Source organism: Colletotrichum paranaense (genome assembly GCF_030867605.1).
Source record: "Colletotrichum paranaense strain IMI 384185 chromosome Unknown Scaffold_16.1, whole genome shotgun sequence".
Taxonomy (NCBI): Eukaryota; Fungi; Ascomycota; class Sordariomycetes; order Glomerellales; family Glomerellaceae; genus Colletotrichum; species Colletotrichum paranaense.
The window spans coordinates 176,824-202,006 of NW_026848974.1; the positions used below are offsets into that span (position 1 = coordinate 176,824).

At 52.5% G+C, this 25,183-nt stretch overlaps 9 protein-coding genes across 9 annotated transcripts; 4 read left to right on the plus strand and 5 right to left on the minus strand.

The window, feature by feature from the left end:
• Positions 1 to 49: 49 nt before the first annotated feature.
• CPAR01_14577 (dolichyl-phosphate-mannose-protein mannosyltransferase) lies at positions 50 to 2,545 on the minus strand (the record flags this gene model as incomplete). Its single annotated transcript, XM_060498828.1, has 3 exons — positions 50 to 477; positions 533 to 2,168; positions 2,288 to 2,545. The coding sequence occupies 3 exons, from the start codon at positions 2,543 to 2,545 to the stop codon at positions 50 to 52; spliced, it is 2,322 nt and encodes a 773-aa protein (XP_060342291.1).
• A 1,627-nt stretch (positions 2,546 to 4,172) lies between these two features.
• CPAR01_14578 (endoribonuclease L-PSP) lies at positions 4,173 to 4,938 on the plus strand (the record flags this gene model as incomplete). Its single annotated transcript, XM_060498829.1, has 4 exons — positions 4,173 to 4,329; positions 4,411 to 4,424; positions 4,504 to 4,707; positions 4,822 to 4,938. The coding sequence occupies 4 exons, from the start codon at positions 4,173 to 4,175 to the stop codon at positions 4,936 to 4,938; spliced, it is 492 nt and encodes a 163-aa protein (XP_060342292.1).
• Positions 4,939 to 5,580: 642 nt separating this feature from the next.
• CPAR01_14579 (ubiquinol-cytochrome C reductase) lies at positions 5,581 to 6,433 on the minus strand (the record flags this gene model as incomplete). The annotated part of the gene is made up of 4 exons (XM_060498830.1): positions 5,581 to 5,640; positions 5,728 to 5,776; positions 5,912 to 5,988; positions 6,248 to 6,433. The coding sequence occupies 4 exons, from the start codon at positions 6,431 to 6,433 to the stop codon at positions 5,581 to 5,583; spliced, it is 372 nt and encodes a 123-aa protein (XP_060342293.1).
• Positions 6,434 to 6,786: 353 nt separating this feature from the next.
• Positions 6,787 to 10,545, minus strand: CPAR01_14580 (calcium-translocating P-type ATPase; the record flags this gene model as incomplete). Its single annotated transcript, XM_060498831.1, has 4 exons — positions 6,787 to 7,264; positions 7,317 to 7,702; positions 7,753 to 9,593; positions 9,651 to 10,545. 4 exons carry the CDS (start codon positions 10,543 to 10,545, stop codon positions 6,787 to 6,789), a joined length of 3,600 nt encoding a protein of 1,199 aa, XP_060342294.1.
• Positions 10,546 to 13,052: 2,507 nt separating this feature from the next.
• CPAR01_14581 (uncharacterized protein) lies at positions 13,053 to 13,661 on the plus strand (the record flags this gene model as incomplete). The annotated part of the gene is made up of 1 exon (XM_060498832.1): positions 13,053 to 13,661. The coding sequence occupies one exon, from the start codon at positions 13,053 to 13,055 to the stop codon at positions 13,659 to 13,661; it is 609 nt and encodes a 202-aa protein (XP_060342295.1).
• A 2,403-nt stretch (positions 13,662 to 16,064) lies between these two features.
• On the plus strand, positions 16,065 to 20,653 carry CPAR01_14582 (vacuolar protein sorting/targeting protein PEP1; the record flags this gene model as incomplete). The annotated part of the gene is made up of 2 exons (XM_060498833.1): positions 16,065 to 19,957; positions 20,017 to 20,653. 2 exons carry the CDS (start codon positions 16,065 to 16,067, stop codon positions 20,651 to 20,653), a joined length of 4,530 nt encoding a protein of 1,509 aa, XP_060342296.1.
• Positions 20,654 to 22,401: 1,748 nt separating this feature from the next.
• CPAR01_14583 (uncharacterized protein) lies at positions 22,402 to 23,088 on the minus strand (the record flags this gene model as incomplete). The annotated part of the gene is made up of 1 exon (XM_060498834.1): positions 22,402 to 23,088. A coding segment is annotated over one exon (687 nt), but the record flags the coding sequence as incomplete, so codon positions are not given.
• A 401-nt stretch (positions 23,089 to 23,489) lies between these two features.
• Positions 23,490 to 24,438, minus strand: CPAR01_14584 (uncharacterized protein; the record flags this gene model as incomplete). The annotated part of the gene is made up of 3 exons (XM_060498835.1): positions 23,490 to 23,927; positions 24,339 to 24,357; positions 24,407 to 24,438. The coding sequence occupies 3 exons, from the start codon at positions 24,436 to 24,438 to the stop codon at positions 23,490 to 23,492; spliced, it is 489 nt and encodes a 162-aa protein (XP_060342298.1).
• A 174-nt stretch (positions 24,439 to 24,612) lies between these two features.
• On the plus strand, positions 24,613 to 25,112 carry CPAR01_14585 (uncharacterized protein; the record flags this gene model as incomplete). The annotated part of the gene is made up of 2 exons (XM_060498836.1): positions 24,613 to 24,690; positions 24,882 to 25,112. 2 exons carry the CDS (start codon positions 24,613 to 24,615, stop codon positions 25,110 to 25,112), a joined length of 309 nt encoding a protein of 102 aa, XP_060342299.1.
• Between the last annotated feature and the right edge of the window lie 71 nt (positions 25,113 to 25,183).

Below are 25,183 nucleotides of genomic sequence, written 5' to 3' on the forward strand. Positions count from 1 at the left end.
ATCTGTATCATCAATCCCGCGTTGGGTCTTGATGTGAACGGCTTGCCATCTATTTGGCAAAGTGCAGGTCGTATCCGAGCCACTTGCGACGGACAACCTCCTCAACTGTGAGGCCAGGGTATCCGTACGTCAAGGGCAGGAAGAAGTACCAGCCGGCGAGAGCAATGAGAAGAATAACGCCACAAGCGATCCAGGCGCCAGCGAGACTCTGACCAGCGAATCGCTCGCGGGCCGAAATGTGTCTCTTAGGTCCCTCGGCCTTCTTGTTGCCCTTGATGACTTCGTAGCCCTCCTCGGGAGCGGGCTCGGCGGTGAAGATGAACTCCAACAAAGCACCAGCAACCAAGCAGGAAGCCAAATGCGCCGGCAGGTAGTGGTGAAGGAAGAGTTGACGGCCCATCAGATAGAAGGGGAAGTAGTGAGTAGCCCAGGCAAGGAAGAAGAAGCCGGTCGAGTTGTACAGACGCGAACGGGTACCTGCTGATGATTAGCGACGGTGTCCTAGACAGAAAATGATACGCACGGTACTTACGGTGGTCAAGAGCGTCAATGCCTCGTCTAAGTGACACCTGGTCCGCGCCGATGATACCGGCAAAGACTGCCAAAAGACTGCTGGCGAGCCACCAGCCGATGGGGTTACCAAGGAAGTAGATCTGCTGGCGGGTGTCGTTCTGAGTCCAGAAGCTGACACCGCGGAGCAGGAAGGGCCACTGGTAGGGGTGGCTGGCGTACGGGTGGCTGCTGGTCAACTGGTTGTTGTGCCAGAACATGGAGCGCTGAAGCTCGAACCACTTGCGGAAGAAGGGCAGGGTCTTAACCTCCTTCTCCGGCTTCTCCCGTCTCTTAGAGTCGAGGGGGATCGCGGGAAGGTCCTCAACAAACCAGATATTGGAGCTCGGCGCCAACTGCTTGTTGCCGTTGATTTCCTGCTGCTTGTGGCCCCATTCGGGCAGAGGGGTGGTGTGCGTCCACATGGCAACCTTGCTGGGGTTGTGGATGAACTTGAAGTGACTCGAGATACTCTTGAACTCCTGACCAGGCTTGCCGTTCTCGACGCGGATCTCAAAGAGGGTGTCGTTGAGACGGTCGCCGTACGCATCAGCCAAAGGCACCGTAGTGAACTCCTGGTTCGTGGGGTAGTAGGGCGAGGCGACGTCGTGGGACAGCAGCATGGTATCGGTACCCAAGTGCCTGAGACGCACAACATCGTTGTTCTTGACGGCCTTGCCTGTCTTCTGGTCGTCAACCAAGGGGATGATCTGCCAGTAGTTGTTGGTGTCGTTGTAAGGGTAGCCGGTAACCTGCTGGCCCTGACTGGAAACACGGCCGTCATCGTAGCGCAGAGGGTAGTGGTCCTCGTGGCTGTGCAGATAGGTCTTGGTCTCCTTGTGGCGGATGCTGATGGTGTCGTAGTACTCCACGGTCAAGGAGTTGGCCAACATGACATTGTCGCTCAGCGTCTCCTGGAACTCAGGAGTCATGAAGTCGTCGCCAGGACCGGATCGGGTCAGGACGGCGAAGTGGACCTGGAACCAGAAGAGGTAGAAGAGGAAGGGCATGATGATCAGGCCAAAGGCGCGAGCAGCAAAGTGCTTGCCAAAGTCGGGAAGACTCAAGGCACCGCCGGGTCTCTTGATGTCCAACAGGCCCCAGAGATCGATAATCACAGCGGAGCCAATGGTGACGAAGGCGAAGAGTCCAACGTACTTTGTCGAGATATCGGCAGACAGGGCGAATCCGGTGAGGATCAGCCACTTCCACCACTTGCGCGAGAAGGGCTCGTGGCGCAGCTTGTAGAACTTGATATAGCACAACAAGCTGCAGGCCATGGCGAAGACGAGGGTAGCATCGAGAAGGATCAGACGCGTCTGTCCAATGTGAGCGTTGTCGAGCAAGACAAGACCGGCGGCCAAAAGGCAGGCGGGCAAGCTGTAGCCAGACTCCCACATGATGAGGTAGGTGACAGAGACGGTCAATGCGCCGAGAATGGCGGGCAGAGCTCGGAAGGCGACATAGGGCACCTTGTTGGAGATGTAAGAGTCGCCAATATTCTCGAAGTGGAAGTGTCCGTCATAGCCAACGAGCCATCCCATAAAGGCAAAGAGGAGCTTCCCGAACGGAGGGTGGACATCGAAGAAGTAGGTTCTCTCGAGGTAGTAAGAGGCAAACTGTGGTAAAGGGAAGTTTTCGTTAGCTATCATGTGTTCTGGTGATTCTAATTCTGCATTGGGTTTTCCTCTCTTCTCTTTTCTTCTTTCCTCCATTGGGAAATGAGTATCCGACGTACCTTGCCAAAGTGAACTTCGTCAAAGACGACCTCATTGGGATGGCTAATGCCCCAGAAACGTGTGACGAAGGCGAGAATGGTGGTGATGAGAAGTCCGACGCCGTACTCGGGCTGGGAGACGGAGCGCTTGGTCTTTGCACCGGCCTTGTTCAACGACTCGACGACGGCGTCAGCTGCACCGGCAGCGGGCGTGGTAGGCCGCTTCGCATTGTTGCGCTGGCGAACGCTGCCCTGCGGGGTGGCAGTCGTCGACGCCATGATGGGGGGTGTGGATGTGGGGGATTCGATGAAGGAGCTGTTCGGCGATGGAAAAGGTTTGTCAGTCCAAGCCTTGAGGCTGAAAGGTTTTGGGTTCCAGATGTTTGCGAGCTGGGAATATTTGATCCCTCGGGGGGCAGGCAGGTTCACCACAGAAGAAGGACAGATAGCTCCAACTGGAGGGACCCTAGGGGATTGGATTGGATCCAATCGATGAGTGGTACGTATCGCACTAGGTACGGTACTTTGGAGCTGTAAGGGAGCGAGCTCAGGGGCTTGTAGCTAACTTACACGCTATGAGGAAAAGTGGAGCTCGTCAGCCCTCACGTCACGTTTGGTTAAAAGTTGAAGAGAAGGAAGGGAACGCAATATAAAAAGGTGACGCGTTAAGGAATGACTTGAAGAAGAAGAAGAAGGCGAAAAAGTTGCCTAGGGAAGAGAAAAAGAGAGGGCCCGAATTGACTTCTCACGATAATGGAGAAGAAGATTGAGAGACGGCAGAAAAAGGGACAAGGAAGATTAATTGTCTTCCCCGGGAACTTGAGCGGAAAAACTTGGGAGACCCCCTGACGACGTGCAGACTGCAGACTGACACTGAACCTTCCCGAAGACCAGATGGCCCAATCCGTAGGTAGTATCCGTAGTCTCAGAGGCTAAGGTACCTTAGGGGACGGGATAATCTTTAGGACAGGGATTGATCTCTTTCTCCAGGGATCACCAAGAGGACTGGACACTTGGCCAAAGTGACAGAGCTGTCAATAAAATCATCTAGGCATTCACGCACTCATTCTGGTTTCTTACTAGGCATTCAATTCATTCCATTGGATGGAGCTGCGCTAACAATTTCGGAGTAGTGTTCCAAGGGCGGCTTGGGGAGACTACGGAGTACAAGTGGGAGCAAGGGCAGCTCCAGCCCACCTCACCTCATCTCACCTCTTCCCACCTTCCGCCGCGATAAGATAAGTATCCCATGATGCTTCGTGGAGCCTCTGAATCTCCGACACAAAATCACTTTAAGAGATACATTGTACGCGTAGGCAGAACAAGCTGCTCCCCAGGAACAAGTATCGTCTGGTATGACAGGAACTATTCAAAATCTTCGAAATCTTTCCCAGCCAGTGGCCAATGCCATGATTCCTGGCCCAGGTATCTGAATGTACAGATGCTAGATACCTAGTCGAAATACAACTTCGAGACCATGCCAGCGGCGGATACACCACAGGTAGATATCCAATAACAAGATCCCACAGGCATGGTATTCAACAAAGCTTACAGGCAATCATGCAATGTCATGTCAACTTGTCAATCCAGGGCGCTGGAAAGCCACAACCTGCAACTGGCCGCGCCGACGCACGCCGACAAACCCACCCCTCCATCCGCGCACCGGGCCCAGCGCCGAAGAACGGAGGGCGTGCCGCACCACACATGCCACCAACGGCACCCCGCCCGAAGCCCGCCCATCCAATCGTGAAGCTCCAACTTTATATGTAGACCCTCAATTCGCCGCAGTCCGCCCTACCTTTACCTGTGTACTCCGTAGTGCTACGTCTCTGCTTTGCTCCAATTGCCCAATTGCTCATAACCCCGCGATAGATAGTTCTCTCGTCCTTTTCCCCTTCCCTTCCCAATGTCCTCACTCCTCAGATCCGTCACAAGACTTTCATCCCGCGCCGCCGTCCGCTCAACACCACGCATCATCACAAGATTCCATATTCAGCCCTTTAGCGTCAACACAGCAAAGATGTCTGAGCAATCCATCGTCTTCACTAAGAATGCCCCGGCCGGTGAGTGTTCTCTCAGTCTCATCCTATTCACCTCAAACTGGTGACTCCAAGTAACACTAGCTAACAAACCAACTCGAATAGCTCTTGGTCCCTACGTATGAAAACACCACACTCTCTCGTCATGGGACTCTTTTGAAGAAAAAGTCTAATCTAACCATCATCAACCCCCAACAGTCCCAGGCCATTAAGACCCCCACCGCCATCTACTGCTCCGGCCAGATCCCCCTCACCCCCGAGGGCACCTTCGTCGAGGGCTCCATCGCCGACAAGACCAAGCAGTGCATCTCCAACCTCAAGGCCGTTCTCGTTGAGGCCGGCTCCTCCATTGAGAAGGTCGTCAAGGTCAACATCTTCCTCGCTGACATGGGCGACTTTGCCGTAAGTTCCCTCCATCACTCCTACCCTTCCCCCATTTCCCCCTGACCTTTAAAATTTTCTGTGCTGTTTCTCTTGGTTTATCCATCTTGATCCGCCCCTGACAATCACGGACAGGAGATGAACGGCGAGTACGAGAAGTGGTTCACCCACAAGCCCGCCCGCAGCTGCGTCGCCGTCAAGACTCTGCCCAAGAACGTTGACGTTGAGATTGAGTGCATTGCCCTTCCTTGAATGGCAAGATTTACCTTTCCGGAAGAAAGCTCGGCCCGTGAAGGAAGTGAGCAGTCTCTATAGATCATAATGAATACAAAAAACAAGTGAAACATCCATCTAGACGTGTTCGGCTCAAGTGACCGCCCAAGGTACCCAATGGAGTGTACAAGAGCACGAGACTTGTAGAATTGCCCATATGATTGCTTAAAGTATGGTTCTGTATGTAAGTTCTCCCTTGCAGTACCTATACGTGATCCGTGGACCGTGATATCTTCACACGCTGGATGAATCTCCTACCGGGAAAGCAGCTTCGTAGCTACATAAACCACCCTGAACCTCAGCTGCAATACAGAACCTCTCAGGAGAGCTCATCCCAATCAAACCTCAACACCTGCCAGGATTGATAGCCTGCAATCCGCTTAACCCTCCTAGATCCTCCTCACGTCATCCCTCACAAAAAGCAAAAAGGAGAGTCTCGAATGCAAGTAATATGCAGAAAGGTAGCTTGATGTTCTACACGCCCTTCCGTCTATCGGTACAAAATACACGCCCACCTAGGGACTTCCCCCTCCTCCACCAAGCCAAAGCTGTGAAAAGAGGGAAAAAAGGCCCCTCGTTCACTCTATTTCGGTCTCCCAGTACAGTCGTAGATTTCGTCGTCTATTCCTCGTCGTCATCGGCAGCCTCGACGTACTTGTGGCGGATGTCCTTCCATTGGCGCTACATGTTTCAATCTCTTGTCAGCGAACAGTCCCAGCCTACCACATAGTGACCCTGCACCCAAATTGTGCCCATTGAAGTACTTACGCCGCGGTTAAGGTAGTCCCAGTACTTGTTCATCGCGCCGTTGAAGCCCCTAGAGCGCAAATGTCAGCCCACATGTAATTCCCTCTCAACTACCCCGATTCCTCCGGACCCATCGGCCTCTTCTCTCCCCGAGGCCTCGCCCAAGGCACCAGCAAGTCGGATTATCGCAGGGGAGTGATCTCACATTTCGAAAGCGAAGCCCGTCGCAAAGACAAAGCCAAGCATGGAGAAGTTGTTCTTGAAGATAGCGCTGTACCACCACTAGTTAGCACATACGTCCCCGTCTACTCAATCAGGTCCCAGATCCAATTCGCGCAAGCATTCAAGCTGAATACATTCTGTCTCGGTCGTCGGTGAAAGCTGCAGGAAGCAGAGAGAGGGAAAGACTTGCGTGTAGAAGGGGCGAGCGGCGGCCTAGAGAGAAACAAAAAAGTGAGCGATTAGCCAATTGCGGTAGCGCGACAGGTGCCCGCAGGACGTTGTACATACCATTGTGAATTATCGTCTGTCAAGTTCGCACGTCTCGTGTAGTGACAAGTGGTGCTTCGTTGCGGTCGGCGAGGCGATGGATCGTTCGGGGGGAGAGTGGGTTGAATCGGATGGTGTTGGGAGTCTTGACGAAATTCGCGATGTTCCGGGAAGCACTTAGCTTTGCCGAAATACATGGGCTCTGATTGGCTCCGCGATCCACCTTCCCTTCAACCATCGAAGGCTGGATGACTAAGGATCAAATGTCACAGCTGTCAACACCAGCCACATTCGCCAAACGCCACAGGTCTCCTTCCACACTGCCATTCACTTGTAAGTTGCGGCTTTGTTGTACATCTACCTTGAGCACTCATATGACGTTCCGGTGCAACAAATGTGACGCTCATTTGGTTTGCCCCTTAACTGTTTTTGTGGTATTTTTAAGTTGATACGACACAAATTTGAAGTAGGTCGTCCAAACACGTTTGGCAGTAATAAACGACAGGTCGCGGAAGCTCGATCAAAAGAGTTGTTGTTACTAATTACTACTATTACATGATTACGAGCCTGTTGTTGCTAAATTCTTGATTCTTAACCCTCCTTGATAGGCGAGACGCTGTGATCATGGCCGCCAATCTTCGCCTTGGCATGGACCTTCACATTGTGCATCCGCTGGCGGAACGGCATGTGCTCCTGCGCTCTGCGGCCTCTGAGTCCAGTGTGTGTCCGCAGAGGAGGTTCGAGACCGCCAGTAAACTTGCGATGTTCCTCGAGACGCTTCTCCGAAATCGTATCAGGCGCCCACTTCTTGCGGATGAACCATGGCAGGCATGAAGCCACCCACGCGTCGGGAATGAGACGGATGAAAGCTCCCCAAGGAAGAGAGATGGCGCCGAGGCCGATAGAGAGACCCCATTCTTTGCCATTTAGAGCATGGATCTGGAATGCCTCACCTCCCTTGAAAATGATGAGAACCTGACCACCAATCATGATCAGGTTGATTCCGATGAAAAAGTAGTTCTTGGTGATGTTTTCGAAAATGTTGAACCTGTTATCCAGGCGGCGGTTGCTAGTAGAGAGTTAGCTGATCGTTCATAAGTTTTTCACCATAAATGACGTACTTCAGTTCGTTGAAAATCTGCAACCAGACAAATGTGTTGAAAACGAGGGTATTCAGACTCTTGGTATCATCTTCGGATGTACCATAGCCCAAAAGGCTGCGTCCAGCAAAGTTCAAGACAAAGGTGATCACGAGCTGCAAAATTGCTTGTCCCATAATCATCTTGGCCATCCTCAGCGTGATAAGTGAAGCAGACTTTCGGTCAGGCTTGCGGTCCAGGACACTGCGAGTCGGCGGGTCCGTGGCAAGAGCGAGCGCGGCAAATGTGTCCATGATCAAGTTGACCCAGAGCAGTTGGACGGCGTTGAGAACCGACTCCTGTGTAGGGCTGGCGACTGCAGAGACAAATGTCAAAACAACAGCGGTAACGTTCACGGTCAGTTGGAACTTTGACTCATTAGCGGATTCCGTCGAATCACTTCACTCATGCAACTTACCTGCAAGAACTTCTTTACAGAGTCATTCACAGCTCTTCCCCACATTAAGGCCTTGACGATTGAAGCAAAGTTGTCATCCATCAGAATGATACCAGATGCTTCTTTCGCAACTTCGGTGCCAGCAATGCCCATGGAAAATCCAATATCTGACAGCTTCAGCGCGGGTGCGTCATTCGTGCCATCTCCAGTCACAGCAACCGTCTCACCAAGATCTTTGAGAGTTCGGACAAGAATTCTCTTGTCTTCTGGACTGGAACGCGCAAGAACTTGTAGTTTGGGAACAATGTCTTTGAGCTCTTCCTCAGTCTTCCTGCGGAAAGTCGGACCTTCCATGGCAATGCCACCATCTTCGGGGTGATAGATGCCACATTCATTGGCGATTGCTCTTGCCGTCAAGATGTTGTCTCCAGTGACCATGCGGACCACTACACCGGCGCGATTGCAGTCCTTGATAGCATCGATGACGGAAGGTCTCAAGGGATCTTTGATACCGTAAATCGCAATGAGGGTCATGTCTTGGTGAATCTTGTCAAAATCTGCACTCCTCGAGTCCTCCTCGGAGACGGCTTCCTTTGGTGGCCAGGAGTCGAAGTCTCGGAAGGAAGAGCCAATTGTGCGAAGGGTTTGGCCAGCGTACGAGTCAATTGTTTGAGCGAACATATCCTTGTCCTCCGAAGTCAAGTCGACCACGTTGAGCTCGGAACCACTTGGGTTGTCCAACACCTTGGTGCATTTTCCGAGGAGAATCTCAGAGGCTCCCTTGACGTAAGCCCTGTATTTACCGTTCGTGAGTTTGACAACAGTAGCCATGTACTTGACTGCCGAATCGAAGGGGACAACTTGAACCACGTTTGCGTTTGATCGCTCCTCTTCGACAGGTCCGGCTCCTAGTTGATCCCGGCTGAAAGTGAGAAGGGCAACTTCAGTCTTGGACCCGATGAAAGTGTGCTCTCCTTCTTGGTCTCCCTCGAACGCAGTGGAGTTGACAGCATTGCCTTGAATGAGGAGTTGCTTTGTCTCGGAGCTCAGGTCTTTGGCAAAATCTCCAGCTGAAACATTGCGAACCGAGTTGACGTGGGTTTCGTCGGAAGGCGACGTACTGTTCTTGGGCTTCTCTTCTCTTGAGGACTCAAGAGGAGCATCGGTACCGCCAAAACTGATACTCTTACCTAGGGTCGTGGCAACAACTGACATCTTGTTTTGCGTGAGGGTTCCCGTCTTGTCTGAGCAAATGGTGGTTGCGTTGCCCATCGTCTCGCAAGCCTTGAGAACTCTCACCAAATTATTGTCTTTCATCATACGTGATGTTGCAAAAGATAGCGCCAAAGTAACAGCTAGAGGCAGTCCCTCGGGAACAGCCACAACGACAACGGTAACAGAGACGATGAAGAGCTTTAGGAATTGCTGACCCTTCTGCTCAGGAGTACCATTGTTTGTGGGAAGTCCAACGCAGAACTTGATGAAAAGGACAACGAACAACAGCAAAGCTGCGGCAAAACCAGCTTTCGCAATCCAATCTGCAAGAATGTTGAGCTTTCTCTGCAATGGGGTATCTTCTTGCTCGGTTCTGAGAGACATGGTGATACGGCCATATGAGGAATTGACGCCAACTGCAGTGGCCAAGAAGGTACCAGTGCCTTCTTGAATCTTGCTGCCGGAGATGATGAAGGGGTCCATCTTCTCGATATCAGGATGATCGACATTGTCTTTTGCCATCTTGTCAAGAGCCTCGTAGACTTCGTCGGCGCCGACCTTTTTGAGCAGATCAGACTCGCCTGTAGCCGATGACTCGTCGCACTTGACCCCATGACCTTCAATGAAGATGCCGTCAACTGGTACCACTAAAGAACTATGCGTTAGCCAGGGATCGACCAGATGTCTCAACGATAAACACTTACTGTCACCTGTTGAGAGATGAACGACATCGCCAACCACAATGTCGTAGACAGATATTTCCACCGACTTGCCAGAACGGATGACCTTGACAGTGCGATCGTCATTCTTTTTGTTGAGAGTGTTGAACTTTTGCTGCATTCGCCAATCGTTGATCGAGCCAACCATGACAACGATCACAATGGCAACCATAATGGCAACACCCTCAACCCACTCGACTCGAGCTTCGCCCGGTGCATGGCTTTGTCCAAAAGTCTCGTATAAGCCAAGCGCAAGAGAGACAATGGCGGCAATCGACAACAAAATCAACACCTTGTCGTTGTAGGCGATCCACACCATCTGTAGAAATGACTTTTGCTTCTTGTCAGGTAGCTTGTTATCTCGAAACGCATGCTTACGGTCCGAAAAGCCACCGGTGTACTCGCTTGGTGGAGGTGGGATGGGGATATCATTCTTCGCTTTTGGGTCCGGCTGGGGGACTGTGTTTCCAGCTGCTCCGTACTTGGGCACGCCTTTGAGGGCCACCTCTTCAAACGAAACGGCGTGATCCAATTTGTCTTCATCAACACCCAAGCCGGTCTTGCGGTTGGTTTGCAGACCCTTCTCTAGACCAGCAAGGCCCCCGAGAGCGTAAAAGGCGTTGTGACTTTTTGGGTTCAAGAGCTTGCTCAAATGACCGGGGGCGAAAGCGAATTTGTTGTTATCTTTCGTGTTAAACATGTCTTCGGTGCCGCGATCAGGAGTCAGAGCATCTGTCGTATCCAGTGAGAACTTGCGGGATCCATGGTGGTTCTCATCCTTGGCTGTCTTGGTCTCGATATCAAGTGGTTGTTGCTGACTCTTTTCGTCCTGATCCGAGACATTGACGCCTTTCTCGGCATCTTTGTTGGTGGCCGCCATATTGGCAATGAGGACTAAGCGATATGGCGAGAGGTCTTCGAATTGATGCAGTATCCAGATGCTTGAGTTGATTTCTGCCGGGTATTATTCTAGAATTGTCTCTCGAAACAAGATGTGTTGGGCCAAGCAGGGTGTTGATGTTTGACCCCAACAGTCACTAAACCAGTAATGAAAAGGTAGTCGAGGCGACGAATAGATTTCGCCAGCACCGGTGAATGTGAGGTACGGAAGGAGTGAATGTTGTCGCCTTTGCTTAATGAGTCGAATGGAGTGCGGAAGCTCTGAAGTTCACCAGTAGCGTACCAAAGTCAACAGAAGGCGCGGTGATGCTTTTGGGAGGCCTCCTCTGAGACGTGAGGGAAGGAGCAACCACTACAGAAGTGCACAGCGATTTGGGAAGAGATGAAGAGGGAGCAACAAGATAAACAGAAGACAGAGGAGCGGGAGATGATGGTATTGTCTACCGTACTCCCTACGGACAGAGAGATGAATGCACGTTCAGTCCCTCTAGTCTGCCTTGCCCACTAGGTCAGTACAACATCCTTGGCAAGACCAACTTGTACCTGGTTATACTCAAGCAACCACAGCATCATCATCATCAATTTCACCTGCCGCAACAACTTTCACAAAAGCCCGACACCTACCTTTTACCCTGCATAAACCGCGGCACCCCGGAGATCAAGCAAGCGGTACCAATCATCGGACGAGCAATGACGATGGAAAGCTGCTGTTGACCACCAAAAGGCTCGGAGGAAGCTGACCATGGAACGGTCAATGCCAAGAACGAGCGTGCAGGGCTCTGACGATTGTCGCGAGCGCATTCGCTGGCTGCTCTTTCAAGTGGTTTCTGGTTTGATGAGAGCGAGACCAATATGTCGCCTAAGTCTTGGCGAACGCGGACTGAGTCCAGAAAGCTTGACTGGTCGAAAGAAGCTTGTATTTTCTTGGCCAAGCCACCTGTACAGACGAAGATGGACCGTTATTTTGGTACGGAGTGTTGCTGAGAGAATTCCCCTTAATATCGATTCTCCCTCTCATTTCGTCAGCGAGTGTCGCAAAGCGCAGTGCATTGCAGTTCAGAAAGTTACCTTGCCTCCCTCAACTGAATTTGCCGGTAAGCATTTCTTGATTCTGAATGGTCTGAAGTTTGGCTCTCCCCAATGAGGAGGGAGGGCGCGCCATGTGCCACTCCCTCTCAGCCATGGTTGTATGTTTACATCATGCTGCCCGATGAGGGAAGCGCCATTCATCCACGCCTTTATGCCGGCGGGAGCGTTGAGAGGTGGCTTGATGGGAATCACACAGTCGGCAGGGCAAGCAGTGCTGATACTTTGCGTCTAGATAGCGGTTGATAACAAACCCTAAAGGTCAGAAGCCACCGCCTCAGACTCAGAAAGCGGGTGCAACCCGAATGGAGGATAATCTGGTTGAAACGGGTGATGAGGAAGCTGACTTACAATGGCCAGACGGGACGGCTTGGTGCGCTGTCGCCCACATTCCACCCTGTCAATGATTACAATTGCCAAGACCTGATTGTTTTGAGACAGCACAGAGCACAGCTGGACAGGCAAACCGAAGTGTAAAAAACCTGGCAGCACAGGGGTCGGTTTTCGCTAACATGGGATGGCACAGAAAGCACCGTACTTCCCGTCTTCTCCCTCAGATCTTCTTCACCGAAAGAAACGCCGGCTTTCTGCAGGTCTGACCAGTCCAAAAGATGCGACACACGTGGCGTCATCCTGACCAAATCAGTCAACTACCTACCTACGCCAGCCCTCTCGATGCGGGAGAATGTGAGGGAATCTGTGTATAGTCGCCCGACCGGTGCCTATCTCCCTCTCACCAATGGCAGATCTCCGACGGGACTATCGGTATTCTTAGTGTATTCGTAGGGATGGAAGATGGCAACGTGTGTGAGGCGCTGTCCTTGCTGGTTACCTTCTCGTCTGGTGTTCCTGGATCCGTCAGAGTGGATCATGTGCTTTGAACCAATCAGCGTGTTGTTTGTCAAAAGAAGGTTCAGACCCCAGAATGGTCAGTGCGCGACGCAGGAGGGGTTGTTTCGACCTCACCTTCCACGCTCGCTTTCTCTCCCACCAGTCAATTCAAACCCGACGTGAAAGCTGTCGACCGTAGCTTCGCATCGAAACCTGGCTTTCGGCCGGCCCTGTATTCGATCTCTGCTCGATCCGCAGAGGTAGATCATCACGTTGCCCCGACGTCTGCAGCTCCCCCGGCCTTCCGCGAAACGGCCAGGCTGCACGCACATACCCCGCCATCCCCCTGTGCCGACCTCAAGCTGCCAGCTGCCGCATCGCATAAGTGCTAGACCATCACCGAACGCTTTGGGCCGCCGGTGAGCACTCGCCCCCAAGCCTGCCTGAACGGCACAGCCTTGCGACGAACATACGAAGCTCTCGTTTGGAGCAGTTCCTCAAACACGACCAGACAGCTTGTAGCTTCTTGCTGCGGTCAGCTCTGCTGAGCTGTCAGAGTTTCTCGACATGATGCCCTCCGAACCTACCAAGCCCTCTAACGCGGGTATCATCACGGATGATGCCGGCGAACGCCAGATACCCGAGTCGAAGCGAGCAGACGGCAGCGTCCGCAAAGCCATCAAAGTGCGCCCCGGCTACCGCCCTCCTGAAGATGTCGAAGTCTACAAGAACCGCACTGCCGCTGGGTTCCGCGATCGCGCGACAAGAGGTGGAATTCCCGGAGCGACAGGCCTGAAGGAAGAGAAGCCCGACGCCTCCTCTGCCGCGAGTAATAAGAATGCAAAGCGTCGAGAAGCGCGAAAGAAAGCCAAAGCCTCCGGCGAGGAGGAAGGAGACGATACGAAGCAGATCGGTGGCGACGGTAACGCTGCTAAGGCCGAAGAGGTTGACCCCGAAGTCGAGAGAGAAAAGAAGGCTCGGAATCTTAGAAAGAAGCTGAAGCAGGCAAAGGACCTCAAGGATAAGAAGGAAGGCGGGGGGACGCTTCTGCCAGAGCAGATCGCCAAGGTCATCAAAATCAACGAGCTTATTCGCGAACTGGATGCTTTGGGTTTCGATGCCGAAGGAGAGCCCAAAACTGCCAATGGGGCCGACGGGGAGTCCAATGCGAAGGATTAATCAGCTTATCAGTGCTTCTGGCGTCTTTTTACTTCGACACCAGCTCTGCCATGCGATCAATCAGGGCACAAGGCAGGCCGCCATCATCTTTGCACTATGCACACCGCTCACGTCGAATGGCTGCCTCACTACGATGTGCACTTACCCTAAGAAAACTCTCAAATAGGGCTTTCGAAAAGGCCGGCAGCCACAGAGCGGTTATAGGATCAGTTGGTCTTCAACAAGCTCGATACAAGAGATTGCCTGGTTCGGGGGGTTGCATGATGCACGGTCTCAAGACAATCGACCACCCCCGATCCTCTTATGACGATGGCGGAATCCGATCTTACATTTCTCTGTATGGGCTTTCTAAAAGTCAAAGAATGTGCAATTTGGGAGATGGAAGCATGGCATAACTTCGTCTGGCCATTGGCATAAAGGTGCTTTCCAACATGTAACGCGAGACGATGGTGCATCAGCAAATGGACAAAGCTGATTTGAGAGTTGTGGAATATGAGGTAGTTGCCTATACAAACCCCCGCTGCTTCCAAGAAAAGAAAACTCTCTACTGCATCACGCACAAATCAAGTTTCTATGGTACCTGGACGTGATTTTTGTCTAGGAAGTGGTAACACCAACAAGCCAACACACACGCCTGACCACCATCTGCATGGTCCAATGCTGATGTAGGTAACGGGAATCCAACCGCATTGATCTTGCGGGGCAAAACGTCTCAGCCATCTCGCATAGAGGCTCTAGGTTGCATTGCCTACCTGCATTGATGGGGCCAGATCTCCTGCCCAAGTGTTTCGTATCAGAGACTCGTACGGAGTAGGTCAAGCCTCTTTGCCTTCTTCTTCATCCCGGGGCCGATCCTGATCACCCCGGTCATCTTTCCCGGAGGCCGATCGGAGCCCATGGCTTCCAGGTGGAGAGGGATCTGTTCCGGATCGTATCCGGCTTGCGCCGTGGGGTTCGGCCGGGGGTTCATCTTTGTAATTTGTTCCGGGAGAAGTGGAGTTTGCAGGTGCTCGGTTCCACCAGGAGAGATGCAATGTAAGCCTTCAATACTGACAAGCACCCGAGGGCATTTACTTGAATAGAAACGTTCTCGAAACGAGAACAAATAAGTACCTTAATGAGTTAGACTATTTTCAATAATCTCTTGGACCTACCTTAGGGTGATGAGATGTTGTGCATGATCCGGACTCGACTAAGAGTGAGGCTGGGTGTGACTAGTAATCAGGATGCTGCTAAGTTTCTTTTGTTCTCGATGCACCCGCAGAATATGCGAAATTTACGTTGAAGATATGGATAGATGCGAGAAAAGAAAGCCCCGATATTGACGACGAGCGGGTAGGTGGATCCGGGCTAGTCTCCGAAGATGCTATTATATACTGTGTATGATTAAATTAAGATTCGCCATTCGATAATATCTCCAGACGAGACAAATTTGCTACCTTAGTAATTATGGCTTTCTATCACCAACCTAGGAGAAATGGAAACATTCCTCGCGTCGATAATAACATACGTGGGAACGGAGGCGACAGATTTTGGTCTCAGAATCTCCCATGAGGCTTACCACCGCATTTACGGATAGCTTCAAGCAAGGTATTCGAAAGAGAGTTGCGAATTAGTCCCGTTCATGAACTTCAGCTGTCGCCGTGAAGACTTCATTCGGCAGTAGAAGATTACTGGCTCGGGGTTTCTGTAATCAGACATATGAAATAGTTGTACATCACGCTTGGGACGCATTCATCTTTTGGCCAACGGCAGAGTATCGATGCTGTTGACAGTGGGTAGTACAAACACATACCATCCTCCGGATGAGCCGGAAATAAGGATACCAGTAGCTAGACACTTGAATTGAAAGTCCAATTAGGCAACTGATGAAGCCACCGATGAAGTCGCTATCCGATGTATCGATTAGCACGATTCGACGCTGAAGTAATGCCGATATCTCTGTCTTCTGGCAGTGGTGGATGGGAAGCATTCTATATAAAGGCACAAGGCAGGGGTGGCGGGGCGAGGCAGCCGGGCGCGGCCAGGGAGACAGCTGTCGGCATCGCATCGGGAGCACCCTGACTGCCTGATTGGGGAGACCCGGGGGCCGAGCGACACTCTTTGATGCGCTGGTGTGGCGTCAAAGCTAGGGTGGAGCTGAAGCTTAGCCACCCGACTCGCGTGCTGCGAAACATACCTCCTACGCTGACGTTTCCCTCCGGACATGTGTTTGACTTCGACGACTTTCCAACCGACACGTTAATCACCCAAGTCAATTACCGCTGGGCTGGCCCGTACGATCCCTCCTGCTGTCTTCCCGCGTCCGTCTCGGGACGAATCTTATTGCTTTTGGGCGACCCTTACTCCCTCTGACAACCTGTTCTTTTTGATGATCACCAATATCCAGACGAAGCTCCGAACATGAGGCTAAGGGGCCAGGCTGCCGCCCCGTGGCGCATCCTGCTGTCTGTCTTAACCTTGACAGCAGCTGTCCAAGCAAAGGACGAGCCGACAATCAAGGTTACCACAATCAAGCATCCTCCCATCAACCTGAATTACTTCGAAGACTCCGACTCTATCCTCTACCACGATGTCTCCGAACGAAACATTTATCGGTCCGACGATGCGGGCGTGTCGTGGAACAAGGTCTCAGACGTTCCTGGCGAAAAGGCCTACATGCTCACGATGCACGAATTCGACAAGAGCCGTGCCTACGTAATCACCGAAGGCAAAGAACACTGGAAGACCTCGGACAAAGGCAAATCATGGCAAAAGTGGGAGAGTGTCGCCGGCACCAGTGCCTTCCGCGAGGACATTCTCCATTTCCACGCCGGCGACCCGGATCGCATCATCTTCAACGGTATGGACTGCGCCGGCATCTTTTGCGAAGAAGTCTCCATGTACACAACGGATGGCTTCAAGTCCAAGGCGAAGCCCCTCAGGTTCAACACTGCGGGATGCTGGTGGGCCAAGTCTTCGGATCTCTTCACAACTGGCAAGGACGACCTCGATAAGCAGCGGATTCTCTGCATTGTCCGCGACAGCTTCTCGCCTTTCAAGGAGGACCAGCGGCTCTTTGCGTCGGACAATTACTACGAAAAGATTGACAACAAGATTCAAGAATTTGAGCCGAACATGGATACAACCAGAGGTGTGCAGGGTGTCGTCAACTTGGCCGTGGTCAAGAAGTACTTGATGGTTGCCACTTCATCCCTAAACACGGATGAAATGGCCCTCTTCGTCACAGACGACACCATCAAGTGGCATCGCGCCATGTTCCCCACCGATCATGGGCACAAGATCAACCAAGAGGCTTACACCGTCTTGGAAAGCACCAACTACAGTATCCAGATTGACGTCATGAACACAAGACCTTCGAACCCAATGGGTGTCATGTTCACAAGTAACTCCAACGGCACTTTCTTCATTGAGAACCTTGAGCACACAAACCGCAATTCCCGTGGTCACGTTGACTTTGAGAAGATCACAGGTGTGCAGGGCATCTTCATTGTCAACACTGTGAAGAACTATGAAGAGGTTGAGAAGGACCCCAGAAAGGAGAAGCAAATTGTCACCAAGATCACATTCGATGATGGTCGAAACTTCCACGGCCTGAAGGCGGGTGACGATGAGCTGCAGCTGCATTCTGTCACTGATCTCGACAACGTTGGTAGGGTGTTTTCCAGCCCCGCCCCTGGTCTTGTTCTCGGAATTGGAAACAAGGGTAAGGCTTTGACCAAGTTTGGCGAAGGAGACGTTTACGTGTCCGACGATGCGGGTGTCACTTGGAAGAAGGCTCTCGATGGCCCCCACAAGTACGAGTTTGGTGACCAGGGCTCCATCCTGGTAGCCGTCAAGGACTCCAACAAGGAAGACGTGGGAGAAATTCAATACTCCTTGGATCACGGCGAGAATTGGAAGAAAGCCTCGCTCCCGGATGATCTGAAGATCAAGCCCGAGCTGATCACAACAACACAAGACTCGACCAGTCTCAAGTTCCTTCTCGTTGGCCGGACCGGTGGCGATAATGCCAAGTACCATATCATTGCGATTGACTTTGAGGGCCTGCACGAGCGAACATGTAAGGACGACGACCTGGAGGACTGGCACGCCCGCCCCGATGCCGATGGCAAGCCTACCTGCCTGATGGGCCACAAGCAGACGTACCGCCGCCGCAAGAAGACGGCCGACTGTTTCATGAAGCAGGAGTTCAAGGACCCCGTTCCCGTCACCGAAGACTGCGAGTGTACGGATGCGGACTTTGAGTGCGACTACAACTTCGTCAAGGATGGTGACAACTGTAAGAAGGTTGGCCCCATCGTCGCGCCTGACAATGCCTGCAAGAATGCCAAGCCGGACGACACGTTTAAGGGCTCATCAGGCTGGCGCAAGATCCCAGGAAACACTTGCAAGCGTAAGAGCGGCGCGCAAAAGGATGATGAAGTTGAGCGAAAGTGCTCCGACATTGGCGGCACTCCCAGTGCGCCTGCTGATGGCAAGATTAAAGCGGTCCAGCACGTCTTCAAGACAGACCTGAAGGACTTTGAAAAGATTTACTTGGAGAGGGGCGACTCGAGCACTGAGGCTGACGAGACCATTCTCGTCCGACCGGTCGAGTACGCCGGCAACAGCATGCGAGCCGACAAGCAGATTTGGCGAACAAAAGACCACGGCAAGACATGGGACAAGATTCTTGAAGACGAGGAAGTGCGCGGCATCTACCCCCACTACTACTTCAAGGACGCCGTGTTCTTTACCACCGACTCCAAGAAGGTCCTGTACACGATCGATCGCGCCGAGCATTTCCACTCTTTTGAGGCGCCCACGAAGCCCGGAACGAGCAACCCTCTCTCCTTCCACCCCGACAAGAAGGACTGGCTCATCTGGATAGGCGAGAAGTGCGAGAAGATTGATGGCAAGGACCAGTGCTTCAAGGAGGCGTCGATCTCCAGGGATCGCGGTGATAATTGGAAGACGGCCATGCGCTACGTTCAGAAGTGCGAGTTCACCGGTCACTCGGCCTACAAGTTCCGCGATATGCGCCAAGTTGTTTGCCTTGCCCACAAGCGCGAGGACAATGAGAAGGACAACCCAAAGGTCATCGTCTCCAGCAAGGACTTCTTCGATGAGGACAAGCAATTCCATCAGTCAGATGTGAAGGACTTTGCCACCATGGCCGAGTTCATCGTCGTTGCCGCAGAAGATAAAGAAAAGAATGGTCTCCGTGCTCTTGCCAGCTTGGACGGCGTCAGCTATGCTGAAGCACACTTCCCCGTCAACTTCAAGCCGGGCCACCAGAATGCCTACACAGTACTAGACAGCTCCACGCATGCTGTGAACTTGTTCGTGGCCACCGAGACTACGGAGGGGCGCCGGCAGGGAAGCATCATCAAGAGCAACTCGAACGGAACGTCATACGTCATGAGCGCACAGGCTGTCAACTGCAATGATGAATACTATGTGGATTTCGAGAAGATCACCGGCCTCGAGGGTGTCGCACTTATCAACACCGTCGCTAACAAGGACAAGAAGAACGAGCCGAAGAAGGTCCAAACCCAAATCTCTCACAACGACGGCTCGCAGTGGACTTTCCTTCCTCCGCCAAAAGCTGACATTGATGGCAAATCTTACTCATGCAGTAGCAGTGAGGGCGATGAGAAGTGTGCGCTGCATCTTCATCATTATACCGAGCGAGCGGATAAGAAGAAGACCTTCTCCGCTGCTACCGCGGTTGGACTCATGTTTGGCTACGGCAACGTGGGCCCGAATCTGGGCTCTGTCAAGGACGCCGATACCTTCATGACGACTGATGCCGGCATTACCTGGAAGAACGTCAAGAAGGGTGCTTGGACCTGGCAGTACGGTGACCAAGGATCCATTGTTGTCCTTGTTCAGCGGGCCAGCCGCGAGAACCCAGTCAAGACGAAGACTATTCAGTACACCACGGATGAGGGCAAGACCTGGAAACCGTTCGACTTCACCGACAAAGAAGTCACTGTCTTGGATATCTCAACTCTCCGCTCTGGAGCCTCGCGAAACTTCCTCATCTGGTGCAAGGACGATGGTGGCGAGATGTTCTCTGTCAACGTTGACTTTACGGGCTTGAGCGACCGCCCCTGCAAGAACGACGAGAACGGTGACTCTGACTACTATCTGTGGTCGCCCAAGCACCCATCGCAGCCCGATGACTGCCTCTTTGGACACGTTTCAAAGTACCTGCGCAAGAAAGACGAAGCGAACTGCTACAATGACCTCAAGGTCCAGCATCTCTACCAACTCCAGAACTGCACTTGCACCAGGGCCGACTATGAATGGTACGCACATCCCCACACCTTAGTATTCGCACGCACTATGGCTAACAACTGATTCACAGCGACTACAACTTTGAGTTGGATGGCCACAAACAGTGCAGTCTTGTTGAGGGCAAATCTCCCATGTCGGCTGAGCAGTGGTGCAAGGAAAACCCCGATGCTGTTGAATACTACGAACCCACCGGCTATCGTAGAATCCCGCTCACCACCTGCGATGGAGGCCAAGAATTCGACAAGCAGGCCAACGTCCACGCCTGTGCCGGTAAGGAAGAGGAGTTTGAGAGGCGGCGCAGAACGTCTGGCATTGCAATCTTCTTTGCGGTTGTCATCCCCATCGGACTCGCAGGAGCCATTGGCTGGTGGGTATACCAGAACTGGAACGACAAGTTTGGTCAGATCCGGCTGGGCGAGTCGCCGAACCTGGACAACGACGCGCCGTGGATCAAGTACCCGGTCATTGCCCTGTCGGCGGTGGTTGCCGTCGCGGCGGCCCTGCCGCTCGTCGCCTCGGCGCTGTGGAGGCGCGCCACCTCTGCTTACGAGAGTGTGAGCGGTGGAAGCAGGGGCAGCTGGCTCAACGGGCGGGGCAACCGCAGGTTCACCACGAGGGACAGTTTCGCGCGGGGCAGAGGAGATTACGACATTGTCGACGACGACGAAGGCGAGCTCCTTGGTGACGATAGTGACGAGGACGTATGAATGGGTTTCTTATGATTGGGGGAAGGGAGAGCAATGGGCTGCTCGCGGAAGCCTCTTTTACTAAGAAGTAAACGCGGCACCTAAGCGTATCTGTGACACTATTGTTTACTGTTGGATTTTGGAGTGGATGGGGCTATCAAGTAGGGCGGGGAATTAGGCAAAGGCTGAAAGAGAACATTGGTAGACCGAAATCTTTCCTTAGAATGTGTATTTTCTAGGCATGGCGTTGATTTTCAAGCCCGTTTTGGTTCTCACTTTGACGATTGACATGCGTTTACTGGAGTTATGCGCATCGTGACCTTCAAACAATGTTTATATACGGAGTATACGCACTAGCTATGGAGTATGAAAGTGGACGTTGTTCTGAATTTACTTTGACCTTGACAGCGGGCAGACAGCGACGCGGAAGTGCCGAAATGATCGGCAACCGACTCGTGCGTGCTCCAAGATGGGCTACGGAAGCTTTCAGATTGTTTGTCTACGATACCTAGGCGAAGAGCGCCCAAGACTGGGAGCCCGGAAGTCGGAAAGAGCGGATATTTCCGGCTGCCCCGGGCCGGGGGGGACTCGAGCCCGTCAACGGTCAAGGACAGGAACCGAGAGCTTGCCCCCTTTTTTCTGGTGCCTGGTGCCAAAATCTCTCTCTGCTCTATTCGTAGAGGCCAGGGGCCTTGCGTGGTGGGGATCGTGAGTCGTGACCGAGTCGTGGGCTGGACTTGCGGAGCAATAAGATGAAGTTGTGTCTTTTGGCGGTCTGGGTCTGGTTTGCTTAGGGTTCTATGTGATCTATCTCGAAAGCGAGATGTTCAACGGGGTATTATCCTTACGTATCCGTTGAAGTCTAGAGCAACTGAAGCTTACGGGGTACATAGAGCACAGAGTCGAAGGAAAGGGGGGGGGGGATGGTGATCTCTAATGGGCTGGACTAGGTGATTTGCATACGGAAAGAAAGAGGTCAAGCTTTTGGGATCTTTGACACTGATCTGCTAGGCCACAATTTTGACAGGTAGAACTCCATGTTCATCAATTCATCTTGCTACAGTTCTCGCGGCCATGTGGGAAGATGTAGCACGGTCAAACGAACAAGACCGTAGTGGAAAGAGATGAGCAAAACATTTACTCAAAAGAGGTTCCAGCCCAGGTCAAGTCTGGAAACTTCATCTCTTGACTCCTTCTCCCGGTACCATTTCGACTTGGCGCTGAGAGTCGATGGCTCTGATGGGAAATTCGGAAGATTTTGGTGAGATTAGACAGTCTTCACTATGCCAGCTTGGGGAAATAGATCTGCATAATGTTTCCTCGGGTTGGTTGAATGGGTTGTCAAGGTTCACCAGACACGTTGATCGCTGGCAGCTTGCACGTTGCACGCATTGTGCAGAGACCGGGATGTTGCGTTGTCGGCCATAGACCAACTTGCCAGCATTTTGCTTCTTTGGCGAGTCTTAGGCCTCCCGGGGGTGAATACGAGAGGGTGGTGGGGATCGCGAGTCCCCGCCCGAAAAGAGTCTGGTTCAGCTCGGCATTTTCTCTGGGGGGATGAGGCGGAGATGGGCGAGTGGGAGAGGATTCAGCGCAGAAGGAGGCCAAGGCTTGAGAGTTGAGCAGAAGCTGGCCAAGCTGGAAAGCAAAAGCGAAAAAAAGGGGTTGCGGGAAATGGGATCCACAACTGACGACGGGGTGCTTTTTTGTGCAGTGATTTGCCCTTCACAATTAAGCGTGATTAAACATTTTAGACTTGTGCAGGAGTGCTACCTTACCTGACCACGTGCTGACGTAGGTACAATACCGTCGTTACTTGAGGCTTGCCCACGGTCTGTCAGATTGTTCATGTTCCTTGGCCGTTGCGGCAAAAGGCTCTTCTTTATTTTCAGATTTTGGCAGTTTCCGTTTATATCAGAAGGAACAGAAGGAGGCTGCGCACGTGCCTGAGGACTGTCCAAGTCATTGAGGCGCTCGCTCGCGTGCGGTGGAGAGAGTGTGTGCGCTGGCTGAGCTTCATGATGGCGTTCCTGGGCTTGAAAAGATTGTAGATTCGTCTCAACGGCCATCGACGATTCGACATAGATATCCGCAGTGTATAAAACGCAAACTTTGTAGCCTCGTTGAAGATCCCGCATCCCGAGATGCGCTCCCAAGTCTGTGTTGCCGTACAGATGCATGTGGAGAGAACCGTTCGATGATAACAAGCCTCCTGGCCGTTGGAGATCCACCCCGCATAGCAAGAAACTTGGAACAACCAAAGACAGACTGCGGCAGACAGAAAGCAGTTGTTCGTAGATTAGTTGCGAGGTGAACGGTGTGTTTCGACTACCTTTCTCTGGTGAGGCGTTTTTTAGTGCTTCAGATAGTCTAGTGACTTCAGAGTCTAGTTCGAGTCTCGCGCGCCAGTCTACTACAGTATCTGGGTGGTCGGTGATCCAGGTCGCCTGAAAAGTAGACCGTCGGGTTATTTTCTGCCTCCGGACGGGCCTTGCATCTGGCAGATGCAGGTACGAATCATCGGGCCAAACTATGCCTGATTAGAGAAGTATGCACACCTCAAGGCTCACTTGCATACCACCTCGAGCATCTCGTGACCGCTATCTCTTTCGGTGACGCGCCGTCGATTTTCTCTAGCAGACCATAAGATTGCTTCCGGGAAGCTGTGATTTCAAGAAACGAAGGGTGCAGATGATCCATCAAGAGACATCAAATTTGCCGCCGAAGCGCGCCGGGCGATCAGCCACGAACACGAGGTCCAGAATCCATGGGATGGCGGGGTGCATTAACATCCGCAAGAAGTCGGGATTGGCTGACAGCCTGATGTATGCGTACGTTGTATTCCATAGTGGACGGTTCATCGGAATTGTCGCGCTTGGAGATTGAAGAAGACGATGGATTGACCAAGCCAGACGAAACGGCGTTCTCGGCCACTCGAAGAGTCGAATCTCATTTCATTTTTCTTTCCTAATTCGTACGGATCATCATCATCGCAATCAGCGTAGGGCGGAAGAGTTGTACGGAAGTTAGGAGGCCCGGGCGACGGTTTGTGGTTTCTTCGACGGCCCATGCAGGAGCGGCGGGAACCCTTGTTGGAAGGGCCCCCCTTCTTGACGATACGAAGATGAACTGTCATCAAGATTATTAGCCTGATACCAATGAGAGGGCAAGAGACTCGAGACTTAGCATTGACCTTGCTGCTCGAATGGACAGCGCCAGGTCTGAGGTCACCGGTGCAAGGAAACAACGGGCGGCGCGACGGTGAGGTGTACAAACTAGTGTAAGTACCGTGTGACTGACGGTGAGGTGTGTTCCTGGATTACTGGATGGACCGGGGGCTAGCGTAAACAGTAAACAAGCTTGGCATGGGCGCAAAAAAAGAAGGTTCCCTGGCTGGGAAAGGAGGAGCCTGGGGAGTCAAGACTCGCGAGTGGGAGGTTCATCTCATTTTCTGGGTCTGCTGCTTGGGAAGTGTCCAATGTCGCTTAGCTAATTTCCCGGACGCACCACTCGCTCCTCCCCCCTTCTCAAGTTGCTCCTCCAGCTGGGAGGCAACTGCAGCTTACAAGGTCCAACTCGCTCCTTCCCCCCCGCCGCACCCGCCGATCCCTCCCCAATCAGCCATCTCAGTGGACTTCGCACCTCGGGTACCTTGCAGCTCCGCCTCTGTTAGCTTCTACAATGCAGTACGTACACAGTAACTTACCTTACGGTCTGCATCGTTCCTGCACATCCAAAACCCGTTTTATACTATTGTGTGAGTGTACTCCGTACGGAGTAGGTGGGAAGGTGAGAAAGAGAGACATTATGGTGTGGTATTCACCTCGTGCTCACCGTCGAACCGTTCCTTCTTCGTTGCTTCTTCTGGCCCTCCGCCACTGGTTGATGCAAGACTCAAGAGAGCCCAGCCCAGGCTGGATTCTTTCTCGAACCACATACCCTCAGTCACTAATAAACGTCGAGCCCCATTTCACTACACCATGTCTCTCAATCCCCTCCAAGCCCAGACTCTCTCTCAGTCTCTCTGGCACTTCCAGGCTCCGTCGACGGTGGATTCGGTTGGACCGTTGGCCAAGTCCCCTTGACCACGCTTTTACTCGCTCATTTGCTGTCGTGTCCGCCTCTGGACTGGATCTGCTTGGCCTTCCCGCCTTGCGGTCTTCCAAGAGCCCAAAACGACAACCCCCCAACTATGCTTAACCGGGATGGCCATTTCGCCTCCCTTTTCCTTGCCCTGCCAGTCTGACAGTCATTCATGACGAACCGTGGCCAAGGTGCTTCTGGTCATCTCTTTGACTCGATTACAAGCCCAGTCAAGATTGCCAACCCGTATCCTTTCTTCAACCCCCTGACCGAAGCCCTCTCTCCGGATGGCAGCGTCTCCGTTGTGATCCTCAACCGACAGAGTCTCTTTGCTTTTCCCGAATCCCATAGTCCCGATAATCCCCAGACACTCCACCAGAAGTCTGGGACTCTCTGAAGCTGAGATTCGTTTCTGGCTCCTACACAGTGGTACCTCTCCACCTCCTTGCCCCTCAGCTTTTCTGTCGT